The 21,228-nt window shown below is 43.7% G+C and overlaps 1 protein-coding gene across 1 annotated transcript; it reads right to left on the bottom strand.

Moving 5' to 3' along the window:
- Nucleotides 1–15,145: 15,145 nt before the first annotated feature.
- znf703 (zinc finger protein 703) lies at nt 15,146–18,660 on the bottom strand. Its single transcript, XM_068605258.1, has 2 exons — nt 17,990–18,660; nt 15,146–17,431 (listed from the first exon to the last, which is right to left on the bottom strand). Exons 1-2 carry the CDS (start codon nt 18,251–18,253, stop codon nt 15,923–15,925), a joined length of 1,773 nt encoding a protein of 590 aa, XP_068461359.1. The 5' UTR covers nt 18,254–18,660; the 3' UTR covers nt 15,146–15,922.
- Between the last annotated feature and the right edge of the window lie 2,568 nt (nt 18,661–21,228).

Below are 21,228 nucleotides of genomic sequence, written 5' to 3'. Positions count from 1 at the left end.
ACATTCACACCACGCTTTCGTTGCTTGAGTTTACTAGCCGGATCATTCGCTTCATTCACGTTGTAGCGTAAATGGAAAAAGAAAAGCACAGAATAGCCCTTTCCACCCTGACACCAAAAAAAGGTGGAGCCAAGGAGGAGCTCAATGAACACACCTTTGAGCTTGGGGGAGGGCAAACACAACTCTACTTAAGATTCAGTTTCTGGACACCTCAAGAGCCAGCTTATCAAATCTCCTTATAGTCGTAAAACAAATGGTCATATTTGAACATCACTGCATTTTGTACATTTCTTTCTTGTAGTGCAAAATACTTATCTAAGATGAAAAGTGAGCCGGTGGAAGTTTTTATGGAGATAAGCCAGATGCAGTTCTTGGAGGATAGTATAGTGGTTAAACTCATAAAAATGTCACAGGTTATAATGCCATAATAACATTATGAACAATGTTATTTAAAACATTGCCGTAGAACCATTTTTTCCATTTTCCATTTTTGCCGTAGTCAGAACAATTACCATAGTAAAATAAAAAAAATCATAGTATGGAATGTCATTGTCATAGAAAATTTAAAAAAGTGGTCATAGTATAATTCCAATCTATTATCTAAACCACTTCATATTCAGGGTTGCAGGGAGCTGGAGAAAATAACAGCTGGCATTGAGAGAAGGCTAAGTTCACCCTGGACAGGTCGCCCGTTCATCACAGGGCACATAGAGTATATTATATAGACAGACAACCATTCACGCTCACATTCACACCTACGGGCATTTCTGTGTCTCCAATTTACCTCCTCTGCATGTCTTTGAACTGGGAACTGAGTGTACTCATGCTGCTCGTGATTGGGGATCGAACCCAGGCCCCTCTTGCCGTGAGGTGACAGTGCTATCCACTGCAGTGCAACCTTTTTCAGTTGTTCCTTATGATGTTTTTCTTATCTTTCACTAAAGATGCTGATGAGGACATACACTTCACTCATGTGAACAGCAGATGGCGACACACACCAGCAGAGATGCAATGCTTTTATTTTTATGAGAAACCGGTAGAAGAGGCTGCATTACCCTGCTACCTCGTCCTGTTTTAACATTCCAGAAAGACTTGTGCTAACATCTTGCAGCAGTTGGCTATGACATACATTTGCAGTAGATATGGTTGGTTTTTTAACAAAAGCAGCACAAGTTTCACATTTGTTTAAGAAAATAAAGCCACACGCTACTGTTTAAAGAGGCAATCACTGAACATCTCCAAAAGTCAATTAATTTCCTCTTCAATCAGCAACAAGCCACTGAAAGTGATGCACAACTAAGGGTCCTGACATTAAAATGGCTGTGGCGCTTTATTTTTAGACATTGGCCTCTTGAGAAATTTACAAAGAACCAGAGCTAACCCCTAGGTGCTGCAGTGGCAGCTCTGTGCCGTGCATTTTAAACAGGGGGGGGGGGGGGGGGGGACAACAGAGCAAGGGAAAAGAAGTTTGTCAGAGTTCATTAAGTATCAAGGGAACATCGCTGGAACTGGCAGCGTAAGCCGCGCCGGGGCCCTAGTGCCATTAATCACGACTGACAAGAAACCAGGGGCCGTGGGAGGAGGTGGAAGGGAGGGAGGGCAGCTCTGCCAGAGACTCTGGTAGTGATTATAGAACAGGGTCCAAGCAGTCCGGGCCAGGGGTGTTGAAGGTAAAACACACCACAGCCAAGGCTATAAAGTTCAGGCACCTTCACAAAGATCACACTCACATAATCACAGATAGACTGAGAAGACGTGGAACTCCAGACTTTGAAAGCGTGACATGATAATTGAAGAAAGAGTGGAATATTTTGGTTTGAGAAGAAAAGGGGCTGGATCTCTGCCTTTGTGTATTTCACCCTCAACTCCTTCATTTATATGAGCTGCCTCTCTGGCTTAATAGCATGCAGGAGCAGCAAGAGAGTGGAAGTGCTGCAGTAACAGAGTGTCGCCCATATATCTCTGTCGGCCTGACTTATTTTCTCTCTGCACCCCAAGAAAACACGCGGTAGCTCGCCACACTGCTGCCACCCTGGAAGAAAACAATAAATGGGAGAGAGAAAGAGAGGGGAGAAAAGAAAAAGGAGAGCTTGTGACTCGTGAAGATGGAGGCCTCTGTTAAGTGCTGTGCTTGAAAGCCCGTCCGGCCTCATTAGCTGTCAGTTGTAACAATACTGAGCTGGCAGCGAAGACTGCTCCCAGTCTCGGTGCCATAAATCACAGGCTGACAGGGCCTTGACAGGGCTGGGAACCAACACACATGCACGACTCGCTTGCTTTCTGTCTCTCTGCTGTTCCCTTTTCTTTCTCCTCTCTCCCACTTTTTCCACTGCTCATTCTTTTTCTTCCTTTATCTCCAATTCTCCCTCTCTCTCTCTCTCTCTCTCTCTCTCTCTCTCTCTCTCTCTCTCTCTCTCTCTCTCTCTCTCTCTCTCTCTCCTTTCTTTGTCAGTACCGCTCCCTTTCTTTTCCTCTCCCCCCTCTCACACACACTTAGGGCACATTGCAGCATGTCAGCACAGTCCAGGAGATATGTGCTCACACCAACACACACTTGCCTTTTGCAGCAGTTTTTCTTTTGGCGCTCTGTACTGCATTTAAGTGTGTTTGATGCGATGGGTTTGGAAAAGTCTAACTTTCGTTGATGGATTAGATGTGTGCATGTTATTCCTTATTCTTATTCTTTTTCTAACATTTCTCAAGATAAATATTTCAAGCCTATATACACTAATACAAAGCGTAAGAGGTTTTAAAGTGTGGTTCTACGACATAAAACTGTCACAGAACTAAATGTTGAAGCTTTTACATGTCCTAAAAATGTGATTTTCTAACAAATGGCCAAACAATGGTCCACCTTCAGCTTAGTAGAGGTGACATAAAGTCATGCAACCGTTATGTCCATTGGTTTTAGGTTTACTGTTAATGATTTATTCTGCTGATTTCAAAGAATGAGAATTGTCCCTTTATTATATATATATATATATATATATATATATATATATATATATATATATATATATATAGTGTAGAAATGAGCAAAACTCAGCACTACACTGTAACTTGAAGGTTTCTAAAAGTAGAGGTCAGAAAGTTGACCCATCGCTTTAGGTCAGAGGAGGACACAGTTTACTGACATGCAAAGTCTCCCGGAGCAGCATTAAATAGAAACGTTTGAGCATATTTGCATGTGGAGGATGTTATGGTCTGTTTGTATGTATGAGGCCTAGCAGGAGCTCGCTGCAGCCGTCTGCCGGCGTCCATTATGGTGACGCGTGTGATGATGTGTGTGACACAACTGGAGGGGAAGGAAGTTGAAGAGAGCAGGGTCATTAATCACTTGTCGGTGACACATGAACACGCACACACGTGTATATTTCTACACACGCACACACATGCAGCTTTAGGCTTGGTGCTGAGCTTACAGCTGAACATGTATACAGACTGTAAGGCGAATGAGCTCACAGCTGGACTTCATGCCTCAGTCTGGACGGACTCCCAGCTCCACCCTCCTCCATTCCAGAGCTGCATACTCATAATCCAAACCCAACAGGACACAGCCGGACCTCACAGACTCAGGATCAGCTCAGCTTGGATTTTGCACTTAAATTCTCAACCCTAAATAAAGTTTACTTACAGAAACGTTTTTTCCTCAGTGATGTTTTCAGCTCGAGACATATATTGCTCTGATGCCAAGTGACTTCTGTATCTTTAAGCCGTCTGTGTCGGCCCTAAACATGCCTTGAAACCGTGAAATCTGAAATAACTTTCTGAACTGCACAAACTAGAGGTGGAGGGTAAACGCTTGTCAGCTAAGGTGCATGACTAATCAATTAACAAAAGCAGCATTATAATCTGAAATGTTTTTTTTAGCACTTTATGGCAGCAGAAATAAATTGTAAATACTACATTGACCTATTATAACTCTCTAGATCAAAATAGCTATATCAACGTTAGCATTCATTAGGAGCCATGTTTGTCCATCTGAAGCATTTCACTGTCCTCTTAGCTCTGTTTTGGTCTCCATCAACTCCTGATGGACATATCTGGGTTTTAGCTGCTAAATGCTCCACTATGTTCACAAGCAAGTCTCTAACTTTGTCTTTCTGCTGGTTGGTGCTCAGCTGGGCGTTTTTAGTGATTTTATTTTTCTTAAAACAGTCGCCTCCTCTGTTTAAAATAACGAGAGCGGTGAATGTGAACCAAAAGTTGTAGGCAGCAGTCCGGTGATAATTCTCTGCTGGTGTATGACCCGTTTCCCGTTACATGTTACATTTGTTTATCGTAAAGATATTGAATATAGCAACTTCAGGCTGAGCAATGCATCCCGTCTTTTGGGCCCAACACAAAAGCCGTCACACCAATAAGTCATGATTTAAAGATTAGGACGCCTATTCTCATTTCTCTCTTCTTCTTTTCCCAGTATCATCCGTTAGCACAACAGTTTGAGAGTTTAAGATGTCCTGCTCTTCACAGTGCTGATGAGTCCCAGAGGAGGTCCTGGCACAAAGTTACACAACTGGCCTCTTTCTGCTGCGCTACATTAATCTTCCCCTGGTTGCAAAAATCTCCCTACAACATCTTCCTCATGCCTGCTTTGCTTCATGGGGAAATTTATTAGAGGATGTGTGCGTGTGTGCGTGTGTGCGTGTGTGTGTGTGTGTGTGTGTGTGTGTGTGTGTGTGTTTGTGATTATGAGCATGCATGTGTAGGCGGACAGGGTAATTGGTACTGTGTATGTGCTCAGGCCAAACGAGGCTTCACTGTATACACGTACAGTGTGGTGCTGTGCTGAGCTGTGGGGGTGTGGGAAACCGATCGGAGTACTTCAGAGGGAGCTTAGGAAGAATGAGGAAATTGCAGACGGATAGGCCTAATGGTTGTGCTGAGGGAAGAGGTTGTAGGGCCAACAGCTGCTAGCAATCCATCTGGACCAGCCGGGCGAGCTGAACCGGACCGCTCCACAGTGACGTGTTCGCCTTCTGGAGACGAGTGCACTGGGACTGTTCATCAGACCAGGGGGGAGAAGGACTTGCAATACATTCATGGAGTTTGTTTTAAAATCCCTTGAAGAGCTCATTTATTCAGAAGCAATAAGATGTAACTTGGAGAATTTTGAAAACAGAACAAATGGGTTCATAACCACATCATTATGAATACATTCAAAATACATAGTGCATGATTCCTGCACAGATCAAACTTTGGTAGTTAAAAGTAACACCAGCTCATTTTAGGAAAATTAATTAATGCGTTTTTTTTTAAGCGGTGGAATCTCTTTGGTTCCTTGTTCCTCATGTTCTTCATTTCTCGGAGATCAGCTGTCAGATAAACATGTGATGCATTCTTTTCATGGAAGAAAACCCTCTTGTGTTTGTCTGAGCTGTGAAATATGAGTCAAAGCTTTTCTATTAGAACTTTTTACCAACACGTCAAGCGCTTTTAAAGTCAAATATTGCTCAGGGGTTTGATCACTATGATGTTATGTTAATGGCTTATATATATTTATATATATTAATGCAATAAATCATTTTCATTATTCTTGAAACCTACCAACACAAGCCAAGATTGTGGGAAAGAAAAAGTACCAAGAAAAAAGTACCTGCGCCAGCAAACTGTTTTTGTAACAACAAGAGTAATTAGACACGTCTTTTCCACCTGTTAGTCAGAGTTGGCTAGCAGGTTTAGGCAAGTGAAGGAAGTTTTGTTTCAGTTAGACGTTTTTTAAGAACACAGGACATTGAACAGAAATCAAAACTTTACTTTGTACTTAGATATACTCAACGCAGCGCTATTAATATATCAAAATGTATTTTTCTTTTTAGGTGTGAAATGTTCCTCTTTTTACTACAAAGGGGAGATTTGCAATTCAAATTAATAGTTTCATATTTTGGAAAATGTGTTATTTCTATTTAAAGGAGAAACCACTTTTATGTCATTATGGTAAATATTATTTTTCAAAGAGGTTCAGGTCAAGGCTTAGCTTAGCTAAGCATGAAGACTGGTACAGTTAGCATAGCGCTGTCCTAAAATTAAAAACAATGAACTCACTAATTAACACTGTATATCTCATGAATATAAACCAAAGTGAAGAACCTCGAGCGGTGGCTTTACTGGGGGTTATGTTGCAAACTATTTCTTGACTGTTAACTGACTACTTGAAGTTCTGTTATATTTAGGGGAATTTTATACTCTGTGAACAAAGACAGGCGAGCTGTTTTCAGTCACCATGCTAAGCTTAGTCTTCATATTTACGGGAGTGGTATCATCTTACTTTCTGCAAGAACATTTTATTCTTCATATGTGTGCAAACCTTTTCCATCTTGGAAAGGAGCTTATATTTAAAAACAACCAGAGTGTTCAATTCTTTATAAAACTCCTCTTCAATCTAAACTGACCACATTCACTCTCACAAAGGTTCCTTCGATTGCCCACACATGTTTTATGCTACACCAAGCTAACTGACAGCTGGCTCGAGCAACATATTCATTGATCTCCTCATCTACCTCTCGTCATGAAAACAAACAGTGTATTTCCTAAAATGCTGTAACAAAAACATGTCATGGCACCGTGCAGTTTATTAAGTTGTAACTGTTTAGGCCTTGCCCTAAAAAGAGGTGTTGTCAGTGGTAATGTTATCTACAACACAACCAAAAAAACATCAGTTACAGTTGAGTAATGAGAGAAATATTGCTTATTCGGTTCTAATCTCATTTGTGAGGAGGGATTTTGGCAAGTGACAGATGAAAGCGCAAGTACCTCTGGACAGCTGTTTGATTCATTCTGGATGTAACATCGATCCTGTTGTTGATGTTCAATCATGGAGCCATAAAATAAGAAAAAGGGCTCAGCTAACCTTCTCTGGTTCGTGTAGCTGATTTGTCAGAGCGAGGGGTGAAAGCTGATGAGGAGAATTTACTCACTGCCCTCCTCTGTTGCCTGATTCCCTCCTCAACTCCTCTGGCCATGTGGACGAACACGCCACTGCACGTATGCGTACATGCACACAAACCCACAGTTTCACTAGCACTCGCACAAGCAGGCGCCCATATGCATGCACACAAACCGGCATGAATGCACGCACGCACACACCAACACACACCCTCTAACCTCACTATGGTCTCACACAGCAGGCCTGCCATAAATCAATGGGCAGGATCGTGTCTGCCAGTTAGACTAAACAAGAGCATTTGTGAGGATTTGCTCTCAGCCATTAATCATCTTGACAGCTTGAAAAACACATTTCCCCTTTAATGACTGTATTTGGATAATCAGCTCTGTTTCCCTTCCCACCCTCTCCCTGGCTCGCCCTCCTTTCCCCTCCCCATTTTCTTTTTTTTTTGCCCCAAGCGCCATCATTGACAAGAGGGTAACTCACTATTAAAGGAGGAGAAGCCGGAGGAGGGACTGAGGAGGTGAGGGAGGGGTCTTTCACCGTCTAAAAGGGTTCTCCGAAAAAGTAAAAATAATCACGCTGCCTGTGGAAAAAAGGTTTTTTTTTCACCTTCACTCAACAAACCGCAAGGCCTCTCTGCTAATATAGACTTGTGTATGTGAGAGCACACACTCACACTGACAAAGTCCTGCTGAATTAAACACAGAGAGCTTATGGATGGACGGCGCTGCAAACATTAACCATGAACTTCCTAATCTGTAAAGCTTGTCAGGATCTTAAAAACATAAGCCCACCCTGCGATGGGAAAATGTGATCCAAGATGTGTGTTGTGAGGATAGTAGTTGAATTGAGCGTAAAGTGTTGCAACAGACCCACCTTTTATATGAAAATCTCCCAAAACAAAATGACTGAGTTTACTTAAAATGTTCTGAAATATCATTTGAAAGGTTGACGTGTTGTTTCAGGTGAACTTAATGTAAAAAGAGTCAAAGAGGAAATGGTCAAAACCTTATTGCATGTTTAACATGGTGGGTTGAATGATTTCTGTCTGTCTATTTGTCTGCACTGCAGGAGGAAAAACGCAAAGCATCCTGTTACGTTCTCTGGGAAGGAATCAGACCACTGTGTCACGCTGGACCAACAGTGTCCAGAGACTCTGGAGCTGTCAGTGCAGCACCCTAGGGAGACACGGGGAGTGACACTAAAGAGAAAGAAAGAACATCTCTTCAGTTTTACACAGCCTTTTCTTTGAGTTTAGTAAACGTAAAGAAACATGTAAGGTTTGACATTTATTTAAAACTGCACTTACTGATTATCTGTTCGTCTGCTGTGGCCAAAAATAATACAATGGAGAGTGAACCAAAACAGTACATTTGGACTGTGAACTGAAAAATGTAAAATCACTCCACAAAGTTGTCAAGTGTCTATAAAATAGAAACTTGAGAATAAGATACTGCCCAGTCAGCGTTGTCTCCCTTTAATGTGATCGAGATGGACCTGCAGCGTATTGATCAATGTATCGATGTAACACTGGGTATCATTGGTAAAGTGGAATTGCATAATTTTGTTGAAGTTAGGGTAAGTAATGTTGAGAAATTAGAGTAATCAGCCCAGAGTTCCAACAGTTTTCCAAACAAAGAAGTGAATCGCACTGGCTCCAAAAGTAGCTGAATCTAGTGAGAAAGTCGACAAGTCAGCAACATTACAGCCCGTCTATTCAGGCCTATCCCCAAATCCACTCTCCGAAAATTTCCATTATGAACATAAACATATCATAATGAAAAAAAACAACGAACATATCTCAGACACGCAGCTGAAATAATCTCAAACCATGGCGAGAACACTTTAGAAATGTAGGTATTGTAATTGTGAGTTTATCAGTTGTTTAAGATCAGCCTTTTTTAAAAGTATGAAATCTAAATTAAAAGTAAGTATACAAGATGTCATTAACACTGTTATGCTCATGTGACAGAGATCTTGAAATACAGGGGTAACAACTCGATGGGCAGCTGATACAAATGTGACACGTGTCATATCTAAAGTGGCGGCTCTGCGGGGAGGATGTTTAATTTTGTTACATGCCTGTTGCCTCGCCTCCTCTCTCCTTGCGTCTCCTTCTCACCTCCTCTCTCCTTGCGTCTCCTTCTCGCCTCCTCCACTCACATCCACCGTGTGTGCGACTATGACGAGAGGAAGCCAGGAAAGGAATTGAGGATGCTCAAACTGAGCAAAGGGAAAGGCCCTGGTATTGCACATGCTGGCTCACTGACATGGCTTGAAACACTTGATGTAACTAAGTCATGTTTTTAGTACAGTAATGGCACCTGTGCTTTCCTGCCTAAGACAAGGCATATCAAAATGTTTGCTGTGAAAAGCTGCATTTCACTTTCAAAGGCGTATTTTAGGCATTCATAAACTAAGTGCAGATTTTCCAAAATAGGTATAGATGAAATAAAACAAAACTTAAGTTATAGCTTCCTCAGCAACCAGTAAATAACACATACCATAGCTTCATTGTACCCTTACACAGGCTGAGAAACACAGCAGACGTGTGCTATTGATGTATGTGTAACGCAGATTGATGTGTATTACAGCAAGTGTGTGTTGGGCTGGGCTCCTACGATGTGTTGACAGGTGGAATGATGTATGTTTGAACAGTTGTGAGACAACTATGTCTGAATACCACACAGGTGAGTGATGCTGGCACACAGACACTCGGAAGTCACAGTCTCTCATTTACCAAACATCTCATGTGTGTTAAGTGACTGAAAAACGACGGTGTGACATCTGCGACAGTTTTTTAATGCTTGGTTTGGACTTTGATTTACACAACACACAACCACAATCGCAGAGTTTTGGGCAATTTATCTTTAATTTATTCCAATTCACCTAATCACCAATTTGCCATTGTTTCTGTTTTTGCAATTCATCCTGTATCTCTTTCCTGTTTCTTTGAATTGTTTATCATCCAGCATTTGCCTATTAATTTATTTTCACAAAGGTACAATCTGCCTTACAAGGGCTGCATTAATCCTGCAAGAAAAGTGAAGCAGTTTTTGATACATAAGTGGTGATAAACTGTGTATATTGCAGTGCAGTGGCTCAAATGAGCCTCCGAGTCTGGATGCCCATCCAGAGGAGACATAAAAGAGGCCCCTGATGCTCAAAGTGAGTACACGATGACCACAGGGCGGCCCAAATAGGAAGAAAAAAAAGAGTTGTCAATCAGAGCATGAATCCCACCCATCAGAGCTGCTCCTCGTTCCCCGCCAAGACACGTTCGTTGCCGAGCGCTCGCGGCATCTTCGCCGGCAATCTCCCAACGCGGCAACAAAATGGACACGCAGTCCAAATGCTAGCAGTGCACCGTACTGTAATTAAAATGTTCATTTCTACACCGGTGGTTAGGGGTGGCGTGTCTATTAACGGTGCTCACTCACACCACTGGAACTTTGGAAAGGCCACAGCGGCTCTGGGCAGCTTTCCATGTCGAGGCCAAGTGAGGTTTGCCAAGGTCAGAGCCGGCTGCACATAACATCACGAGCACTACTTCTCTATCTCTGAAACGGCAGCCGGACCGACAGTCCCTCTCTTTTACCAGTCCATAGACGAATCAACCCAAAAGCAGGACTTTTACAAACTAGGGGGTGCCCTTGCTCGGGCTACACCAATCTTCGAACTCAGCCTTCATTTTGATGTTGACAACACACCTTGAAACTCCCAAGGTTTGTAACTGCACTATACACAGTTGTGAAGTTATGGCAGTGACAAAATCTGTCCACAGGCAGACAGAAACATAAACACCTCAAACCACAGGCATCAAAACCGCCTTGAGTTCCAGCTTCAGTAATATACTGTCGTTGACAACACAGACAGACTCACAAGGTGAAAACAATAGCATCACTGTCCCGATTGGTAAATAACCTTTTTAGGATCACTGCCAATGAGTTGTCAAGAACTGCTGTTGGCCTTGAAGGCCTAATTAAAAGGAGACAGATCCTACGCAGCAACTGGTGTTGCAACACATTTCAGCCCTGAACGTTAAAGGTTAAACTCCTGACATCAAAGCTTCAAACCTATAATTACAATGCAGTATTGTTAGTGTAAACCACAGCATCATCATTTATTTCCTCTTCAATAGATACAAGCATGGTTGACTTTGCCACAGAGCTGTCAATGTCCTTGATGACTGATTTTAGGTCACGTAAGTCACCGGCCACGGCTGCTGCTTAACACAAAATGAGTTTTGAAGCACATGCACATTCACAAACACTAAAAATATAGACACATTTCTTTGTTAATATTTCGCTGGAAGGTTGATTCTACTCTTATATCTGTCCTTTATATCTGAAGCTCCAGAAAGCAAGCTTAGCTTATCTCAGTTGAGCTTAGCTTAGCTAAGTATTAGTAGTGGTTTTTTTTGCATGGGTTTAACAAAAGAGATATAGGCTAGTGTTTTAATTATAGAGGTGCTGTTGGTTATTGTTTGTCTAGTTGTATCCTCCTAGTCCAACACTTTATGCTAAGCTAAAAGCTAACCAGCTATTGGCTGTAGCTTCATAGATAATTATGAGTATTCTCATACCAAAATGTAACTATTTATTTTAGGTGAAATAAATGATCGTGCTTCTAACATTGAATCAATTTGTGAACTCAACGTAACACTGTAGGGGCCTCTTGCTTTTCAAACTAGTGGACATGTTCATCATCACACAAGAACAGCAGTGCTTAGAACAAGAACATGGATGTGGTAAGTTAAAAGGGGGCCAAACTGGTTTTCTCTCCTCAAAGACAGAAGGCAACAACATTATGCTTTAAATACGGTGTCTTCTAGATTACTTTGTCAAACATCAATTCCACATTACTTTTATGAGAACATGATCTTATGACTGTGGGCTATAGTAATCTGAATCTACTTGTGTATCCATATCTACAGTTTACACACTGGGTCACCCTTCTATCCCGGGGTATTGTCTACAATCATTTAATTTCTTCTCTGGCACAAAGAACAACAGTTTAAAGTGAGCGTGGAGAACCACATTCTGCAACAAGTTTGCACCCTAATAAAAAGGAGGTTAAGTTCTGATTATCATCTCACTTTTCCTCGAATCAAGAAAACATTATTGCTGGAAGTCCGTTAATGTTTTCACATCGAGCACCATGGCTGACTACAGCCGTGAAGGAGATGAGGAGTTGAAGCAGGCATGTAAAATGGCTTATGTCACAGGGTTTATGTGGAGAAATAAAGCAGAGGCTGTGTGACAGGCCCTGATGAGGGATGTGTTCACGCCATCTGGGTTGCTTTAACACAGCGGTCACTGTTGGATGCCGAGGGCTCTGTATTGTGTCCTGATGTTAAACACAGAGGTGGTAGTCATGGAGTTGAGGTTAATGTTTTGTTCTGGAGACACAGAGAGAGAAAGAGAGAGAGAGCGAGAGAGAGAGAGCGCGAGAGAGAGAGAGAGAGCGAGAGAGAGAGAGAGAGAGAGCGAGATGAGTTCTCTCTCTCTCTCTCTCTCTCTCTCTCTCTCTCTCTCTCTCTCTCTCTCTCTCTCTCTCGCTCTGTCCTAGCTGTCACCAGGAATGGTGAGCCGGGGTAGAGCTGGCGTCTAATTGAAGAGCAGCTCCACACCCTGTCGTCATTAATCACCAGGCCTGTCAGCCGGCTGCTCAGGACCTCACAGTGGCACTCTGCACCGTCTCTGCACTGACGCACAGAGGGGAAAATATTAGTCCCCTCCATCACCATCACCATCTCTACTGATACTCCTTGTCTGATTACAAACTATCATTCACATACTTTTGCTATTGTTACTATTGCCACAAGCACACAACAACATAATCCATAACTGCTTCTTACCGCTAGCTGTTAAATAGTTAGCTTTAAAGCTGGAAGATGGATTTTAATAGCGACAGAGCCAGGCTAACCTTAACTTTATGCTTAGCTATTCTAAGACAACGCACTCACACACACACACACACACACACACACACGCAGTAAAATAAGGTGGTTAACTGACTCGCATTGCTACTGAATGACTAACGAGTCACCTGACTCGTGCAGATTATTTACAACTATAGAAAAACAAAAAAAGAAGCGTAGAAGAGTAAGACGGAAAAAAAGTTTTGCTTTTGCTGACCTTCTATGTTGTGTTGGTTGAGAATAATGTTACATAAAGTTACATAGAAGCTTTTGCCAAGAAAACTCATTCAATTATTTCCCAAGATGTAAAACTTTTTCGAATAATAATTATGAGGTGAACAGTATCACTTGTGACAAAGGAAATTCCACTTTCTGCTGATTGTTTATTTTTGATTTATTTAAATAAAATGGATGGATGAAAAAGTACATTACACCATTTAATTTTGTGCCGATGGAATATCTTTACATTTCTTTGAGTAAAAACAACATACAAAACAAAGTTACTTTGGGAATTTCATATTTTTGCTTGGTACCATTCGTATTGTATTTTGGTAATTTGTACCCATAGTGTCTCAATGTTAATGGCTTAAGTCTCCTGACATATCCCTTAGGTTTGATGTTTATTTAAAACTGGAAAACTGTATAACTTAAGACTTTCAGCCTCACATGTGCCACCGTTCGCGGACAAAGGATCGGGGCTGCATACACATACTTGTACACACACGGCCTCACACAGGCGACATAAATGTAGTGTGTGGGTGTTGACTCAGCTGCGGGAGTGTGTGTGAGTGTGTGTAGGGGAGGAAGATAGATGTTGGAGATTGATGAGCGCAGGGAAAGGGAGAATAGTGAGGCATTTGATGAACGAGTGTAAACTGGCAACAGTGGAATTTATTCCTCCTCCCCGACAAGATTGAAGGTTCTCCCCTCTGCATGACCTCCAGTGTGAATCATCTTCATATTACAGCCAATGTAACCGATTCTCTATCTACAGTTTGTAAGATGTATTTTTCAGTCTATGTGGAAGGGAGGTACCTGCCCTTCTCACACAGATTTCCCCTGTACTTCACCAATGTAACTTTAGGGGGCAACACAATCCAGTGAATCTCTCGTGACGCTCTTAAAAGTTACACAGAAATGTGTGCAATACAGCATTAAAACCAGAATACCCTTGACCTATTTTATCTAAACTATTTTATAAACTCCGTAAAAAAAAACAGCAACAAGACAGCAAGCCTGTCTTGTTACAAAAAAGTGCATGTCTCCTAATATTCTAAGAAGAAAAATAGTATAGTCCTGAAGAGCAATGCGGAGTGGTGATCAGGGCGCCGTGACCTTGCTCGTGTGGCTGGATGTGGTTTGGGAGGGTCATCCATTTTGTTAATGGTCCTGTCAAGTGACACCTGTGCTCGCCTTTCCCCTGTCTAGAGTGCTAATGAACCGCGAGAGTAGAGGAGTCTGGGAGTCGGGGTCAATAGCCGCCTCGGAGACTGCAGCCTCTTTGCTCTGTGCCACCTACAAGCTGACAGCCAAATAGAGTGGAGACGCAGGAACATTATCGAGGCCGAAATGCTCTAATGGCAGCGGTGGCTTTGAGATAGACCGACTCCTTCCCCTCAAATTAGTATCTAACTGCTCTGAGTCGAGAACGCTGACTTCAGTTAAACCACAGCGCAGCAGAGAGCAGCAAGAAAATGGCTCTTCACATCAGGACGGGAGGCCAGCATGTTTGTGGTTCCTGTAAGAGAGCCCGCTCTCCTCAGGGGAGATGTCAGGACTTTGATGAATATTTCTCTATTAACCGCCTCCCATTGTCAGTCCTGGCCTTTGTGCTGCAGACCAATCCGTCAGACCGTGAGGGGATCCTGGGTCGACACCTCCCTCAGGTCATTATTGAAGTCCCAGTGACCCAGCGGCCACTCCACACTGCCACTCTGCTGAGGAGGCTGTTTTCAGGCCTCACAAACAAGAATCAGCAATTAAAAGCTGCACTCCCAACAACAAAAGCAATGTGGGTGATGGAGAGAGGAGGGATGGAGGTCCTCGGAGGCTAGCTAACAGGGTTAATGTGACCCAGCCTGCCCTCTTTGGGACAGCCCTTTCAACTGATATGAGCCATGAAATATTACACGCAGCCACATATAGCGTCGCTGTAATAGCCGTAATGATCGATAGACCGAGATAAGTGGAGTGCAATAGCCTCGCGAGATTCACTCCATCCTCTCACGCTTTGACAAAAAAAGCTACTTCATGGTACTATTTAAAGCAAACAATAAAGAAGAAAACAAGGTGAAATGCAATCATGTATCATTTATTTAACAAAATAAGACCTTTTCCTGTTGGTTGGATAGCACAGCCACCATTAATTGTTTTTATTTATGTCATCTTTTCTGATCTTTGTATCATTTGCGTTGACCCCAACTTGCCCCCAGTAAGCTTGAAAAAATATTACATCTTTGCATATTTACAAATAAAAATAATGGCATTGTTCAAGGTAATTCTCATGGACATGCAATTCTCCAGAGTCTAAATAAGATGCAGAAACAAAATACCAACTCAAGAAAGTACAGAAGATGAAAAGAGGTTCCCAGAATAAAGCTTCACAGTCCATCTTCATCGTGGTGCAAGGTTTTTATTTTTAGAGTGTACGATAGGCAGAATGGTACTATACTTATATCATTCTCTTTCAGTTAGAATATTTCAGAACAATTTATGCGGACACCCCGTCCCAACCCCCAGAGTTGAATCTCAAGCGCTTGAGTGAAAAATAAATACAGACTTTCAGTTCTGGGAGACACATTTAGAGAAAAACTAAATAAAAACCAAAATCAAGACTGTTGTAATATTCCCACAATTCCATTATTTTCAAGCTCTGTCGCCTTTAATCACTTAAGTCTGTTGGTTCTACAGACAATCCATCATGGAGTCTTGTGCCTTCGCAGTGCCAGTCACAGTCCTGAGGCTAACAGGTGGTATTCCTGGCAGGCACGCCGTCAGTTACAATGTCCTGTACTGGTGATGACCCCGATCCCAAGAATCCATCTTCAGAGACGCTCTGGAGAGTCCAAGCTGGTGCCCGCAGTCTGTGGGCTCCAGCACTATTTCTGATATCACTGGTATCCAAGGGCTGAGGCCGAGCCCAGTCTCTGACTGTAGAGGGCATAGGGGGAGTAATAGGCCGAAGCGGAGGGGAGGTTGGTCATAGGAAGTCCTGGTGCTCCTTGCATGTGAGATTTGCTGTAGGGGTTGTAGCGAGCCAGGCTCAAGCCAGGAGAGCCTCTGAGGGAGAAGGAGCTGGGTATGGTACCCGGGCTGCTGTGTGGGGGCAGGTGGAGGTGACAAGAGGCTGTCGATGAAACTGATGAGGGGTAGGCTGACAACAGCTTGCTGTCCATCATACCATGCAGGGCTGTGTGGGTACGCAAGTGTGCTAGTAGCTCCTCTGACGTGGAAAACCGCTTGTCACAGGGACCGCCGACAGACACCCAGTTACAGGCGTGAGGCAGCGGTTCGTTGGGGAGCATGAAACCGTAGGTGTAGAGAGGGTGGCCCAGGGAGGGGGCGGTGGTAGAAGACAAGGAGCTGGGGTGCAGGGAATGGAGGTGGTGGGAGGGGTAAACCAGAGGGTAACCAGACTTGAGGCTGGAGGGATCGTGGACGCAGGTGGAGCAGTTACTTCCTCCTAGGTGGGGTGCATTGGGGTAAGTCAGACAATACGGGTCCCGACATAAGCCCTGCATCAGAGATGGAGGTGAGGCTCCAGTGAGCGGACTGGAGCTGGGGTGCTTCCCAGGAAGTCCTAACCCCAAACTAGACTTGGTGTGATCCAATCCAGAAACAAAATGGGAGGGGTAGCCGGCGTAAGCCCCAACTATGGAGCCGTGGTAGCCCATGGAAGCGGGAGGCAAAGGGAAGACAGAATGTCCTGGTTTAAAAGGGGAGACGGGGGCGATGTGCCCGGAGCCCAAGCCAGGCTGTGAGGAGACCTGTGTGTCGGCCTTGCTCTCTGGCCGCGGGCTGCTGGCAGAGCTGGCGTTGCTGGAGTTGGCGCTGGCCCGTATGTGGCTGGAGTTGGCTAACTGAGCCCCATCCATCCCTGACTTAGCTGCTTCGGAGTCTTTTTTGCCAGCGCTGTTGTTATTACTGTCTAAGCTGGACTGCTCTGAGCTCCCAGTTTTGCTGTCCATGTGCGAGGCCTGGGAGTGTGACGGGGGCTGCGTGGAGGGGGAATGGCTTTGTCTGTGGGTCTGGCTCTGAGTGTGCAGGGGAGGAGGGCTGGAGCTGGGTGACTGGGAATGGAGAGGAAAGGATGGACATGAAGCAGCGCCACTGCTGGAGCTTCCATTTGGCACCCTGAAAGCTGCTTTATCTGAAGACCCCTTTGTCCCCAGAGCGTCCTTACGACAGTCGCCTGATGATTTGGAGTAAGGCTTGAAGCTGGACTTGTCATCCAGGGACTGGTGCTGCTCTCCAGACTTGGAGGATCGGCTTGACGATTCCTTGTCTCCCAGACTGCCTGAGGAGAGGGAGGCCAACTTGGAAGAAGAGGGGGGATCTGGTTTGCCAATTTGAGAGCAGGTCTGGGCCAGCAGTGCCAAAGGACTCTTCTTGGCATCCAGCTGTGAAGGAAAAAAGAGAGCAAGATGGTTAACAAATGTTTGTTTGATTTAATTATAACATCTTAAGACAAATGCAATTGTAATTTTAAATATGCACTCATTAAAATAATATTCTAATTACCTATGTAACAAGCCAACCAGTTTACGAAGTATATGACCTAGCAAACCACACGTCCGCCCTGAGTTGTTAATTTATATATAATGTGAACAAAGGAAGACACAGGATGCAAAGTTTAAGTTTACCTTAAGTAAAAAAAGGAAGACAGGAAAAAAAGAAGAAAAACATTCAAAAAGAGTGTATGTCATTTTAATATCTCTCTCAAATGAACAAGTAATATTACTTTTAAAACTGTTTATTATCTGCAGTAATTTACATTTGGAACTCTTGTCCTTGCCAACAAAACGCTGTGCGTAAAATGGCGCATATGGCATTTTTATCAAGAGTAAAACTCGACCTGCCATGGAATTATATTATCGAAATAATATGAGGAAGAAAAGCGACATCAGGTGATACCAACAGTTTTAGGAGACAAATTCAATTTATTTTGATTAACTTACTTCAATGCTGACTGGCGCGGATGTGAGGGGCTGGAGATATTCCGGGTGCAGCAAGTGGCCGCTGTGCGCCGTCAACATCTTTACGATCCGGATAGGACGCCTTTTAGCCTGACGCAAGGGATCCTTTGGAGGACAAAAAGTGGGTATGGAAACGGACGGTCTCTCCGCTCCTGTCTGGTGATGATCACCGCTGGCGTCGGTGACGCTGCGCTCCGCGGACTGTCTGCGTAAAAGTGATTCAGGTCCACCGGGGGGATCTCTCATCTGGATCGGGGCTCGTGGAGGGACTACGGCATGTAACTAGGGGACGCAGATTGAAAGTCATTTACAAGCACGTTGCATGGTGGTAAATTAAAGAGTGCGGTAATCCGGAAAGACGTGTAGCTGCGCAGTGCGCGTCCTCCGCGTCGGACCCAAGATGTCTCTAAAGAGGAACAAATTGCCCAAATGTCATCTTCTGTCGGGCTCTTCAATATCACCCGCTAATTATTCCTAAATATCCCTTCATCCAGTGTTGAAAAAGAAAGAATCGAGCCAGAAAAGAGAAAAACAAAACACCATAGGTCGTCACCGCTCATCAAAATACAGAGTGCAAGTAGAAGGAATATCCCCGCAGAGGTTGGTGTGTGTGTGTGTGTATGACGATCCTCCTGCGTGTGTGTCTCGGTCCCTCTGCAGCAGTCTCTCTCACAGTACCTCACTTCTTCCACATACTAACGACGTGAGAGGAGGGCTTTCAAAGCAATGTGCCGCCGTCCAATCACAAGTGTCTGCATTCACAAGCAGGGGCGGGGCCATGTGACGAGGCGTGGTTTGTGTTCGGCCTCACCCTCATAACCAGGCAGTAATGTGGGCTATGGGTGGAAATCTGTGTCAGTGACCTCTATAAGCCATATACAAACTGAACCTGCCAAAAATAAATTCTGTGTCGTAGATGTGACATTATACACGATGTGATAAAAAAGACTATTAATCCTGATAAACCTCAACTATGGAGACTGAACTGGCCTTTTTTTTTTTTAACTAGACACATTACTTTAAATTAAAATAACCTACTGTTCATGAACCAGAATTTCTGGTATGTTAATTACTTTATTGCCTTATAATTATGACGGCTAATGGCATGTTTCCAAATTAGAAGTAATTGACATGTTTTAATTGTTCATGCTTTTTGCTGTGAATGACAGTCACACACACCAAGAACAAGTTGTTTTTAATTTGAGTAAAACATGTGCACTAGCGCTACTTTAAATGTTTTCTCCAGCTTGTACAGAAGACTAAAACGTAGTAAACAAAAAGACTCGGTTGTTCAGTAACTTAATTTAACTTCCAATAAAGTACAACAAGGTGTGTCTTACCGAGATTTCCAACCTGGTTGCAACCCCTCTGGCTTGACTTGAATCACTCAATCCATAATCAGAGATATTACAACACTGTCTGTTTAAAGCAGGATCAATGATTATTGAGAGATCAGAACAAAGCTTTCTTCTGAGGTTTAATAGGAAAACTTGTTAAACATTTCACAACGCAGGCCAACGTTATCAAACTGTTCTGCCGCCATTCTGCTCCTTGATCATCATGCCTGCCGCCATTTTTCTGCAGCTGAGAGGAGGATGAAGTCACTTCAGCTTCACTCAACAGCGTCAATGTTTGACCTGTCATCATTAGGCTTAGTCGTCACTCATCGCCCACGCACTGCCACTCGTGCTTCAATGACCTGCAGAGATCCCAGAATATGCGAACGCAGTTGTGCACGCCGCCGGGCTAAGTGTGGTACACTCTTCTTTTGAATCCATCTGTTTGTTTAAAACTGTCAGTCGCCACCTCGGGCCGAGACACATAAACAGGTGACGCATAACAACTGCTTTCTCACTGCAACATTTAAAGGTAACGCCGAGAGCTTAAAGGGGATTTCAACCATTTCTTTACAAATCAGGCTGCTAGTTAAGTTGCGCGGTTTCCGATAGCGCTCTTGTTTATCACACAGTCATCCACTTGTTAAAAGGGCGAGTGGGTAAGTTGCTCCAGTGTGGGTGGAGTTGAATAAGGAAGAGGGGGGCGTATAAAAGGAGACCAAAGGAGGGCATTGGCAAAAGCCAGACAAAGGCAGCGAGAGAATGAAACAAGGGAGGGCTCAAACAACAGGGAGCAACTCCTTTCATGTGCCCCCTTGATGTAGGCTGGTAACAGCTGTTTTGGCGTGTCGATGACTGATGGCTGTTTCCTGTTGTGGATATTTTAAGAGGACAGCTTTCCCGTTAAAGAGGCTTCTCAGCATGTCCAGGTCCCGCTGGCCCTCGGGCCATTTCCATGCCTTTCCCTGGCTGTGTCAAAGCAGTGGGTTTAACTGAAACAGCAGCCAAACAAAAGCCCCAGGATGAGCCTCACAGGGCTCGAGGAGGAGTGAGGAGGAGCAGACCCCACATGCCCCTGTGATCCTGTGATTTATAGAGCCACTGAGGCCTGTAATGGATGCCATAGCTCTGTGGCAGGGCCTAATTCATCCCTGTGTTGAAAGGCTGCTGTTTGCCTGACTCCAGAGTAAATATATAACGCTGACATTAGGCAGCTGAATTCTTCAAACCTGGCTGAAGCAAATCCTTGTCTGCTCGTTTGTCTCCTGCTCTGTTTGGAAGTGCTGAGGTGTTTTGTGGCACACATGGGGATTAGTGTTGTGTAGATGCTCCGTGTGATTGTTTAATGAGGGGCTGACATTGATGTGAGCTCATGAGAGTCTTGTTTCTTTTTTACTTTTCAAGTTTTACAGGCCTTCACTGGTGTCAGCTAGATTTTGACAAGGTCTGGCTGAGTGTAGTACTGTACAAAGAGATGAGGAGAGAAATGATAAAAGCGCCAGAGAGGCAGAGGAGGGAAAACGAGTGTAAATAACTCCTATTTAATTATCTGTGACTGACTTATGGGGTGTGTGGAATGGGAATAGAGGCCTGAGGCTGTGGCTCTGCTCTACCCCGAGTGTTTTCTCCAGCAGTAATAAAACCAAGGGAAAAAAAGTGGATTAAGACAGTTTCATGGGGTGTAGCAGACATGGCATTTAGACCCAAACACTTAAAAAGAGCCTCGCAGGCAACATTCCAGCCAGGACAGAATGTTGAAACAAGGATTTCCTTGAGCTGAAAGGTCCACAAACAATATCTACACAGTGTACTTAATGTATTCACACTTCCTCGTTTATCTTTCTGTGGTTGCCTCTCCCTGTGTCTTAGACATACACATACTAA

This window comes from Clinocottus analis, unplaced genomic scaffold (genome assembly GCF_023055335.1).
Source record: "Clinocottus analis isolate CAN_PGR_092001 unplaced genomic scaffold, fCliAna1.0.p SCAF_7, whole genome shotgun sequence".
NCBI lineage: Eukaryota > Metazoa > Chordata > Actinopteri > Perciformes > Cottidae > Clinocottus > Clinocottus analis.
The sequence above is the reverse complement of the archived record's forward strand: the minus strand, read 5'-3'. Positions and strand labels throughout refer to the sequence as shown.

Coding starts and splice junctions, on each gene's coding strand:
- znf703 (XM_068605258.1), bottom strand. CDS start 18,253: ATGAGAGATCCCCCCGGTGGACCTGAATCACTTTTACGCAGACAGTCC. Junction 17,432..17,989: donor CCGCGCCAGTCAGCATTGAA/GTAAGTTAATCA, acceptor TTTCCTTCACAG/CTGGATGCCAAGAAGAGTCC.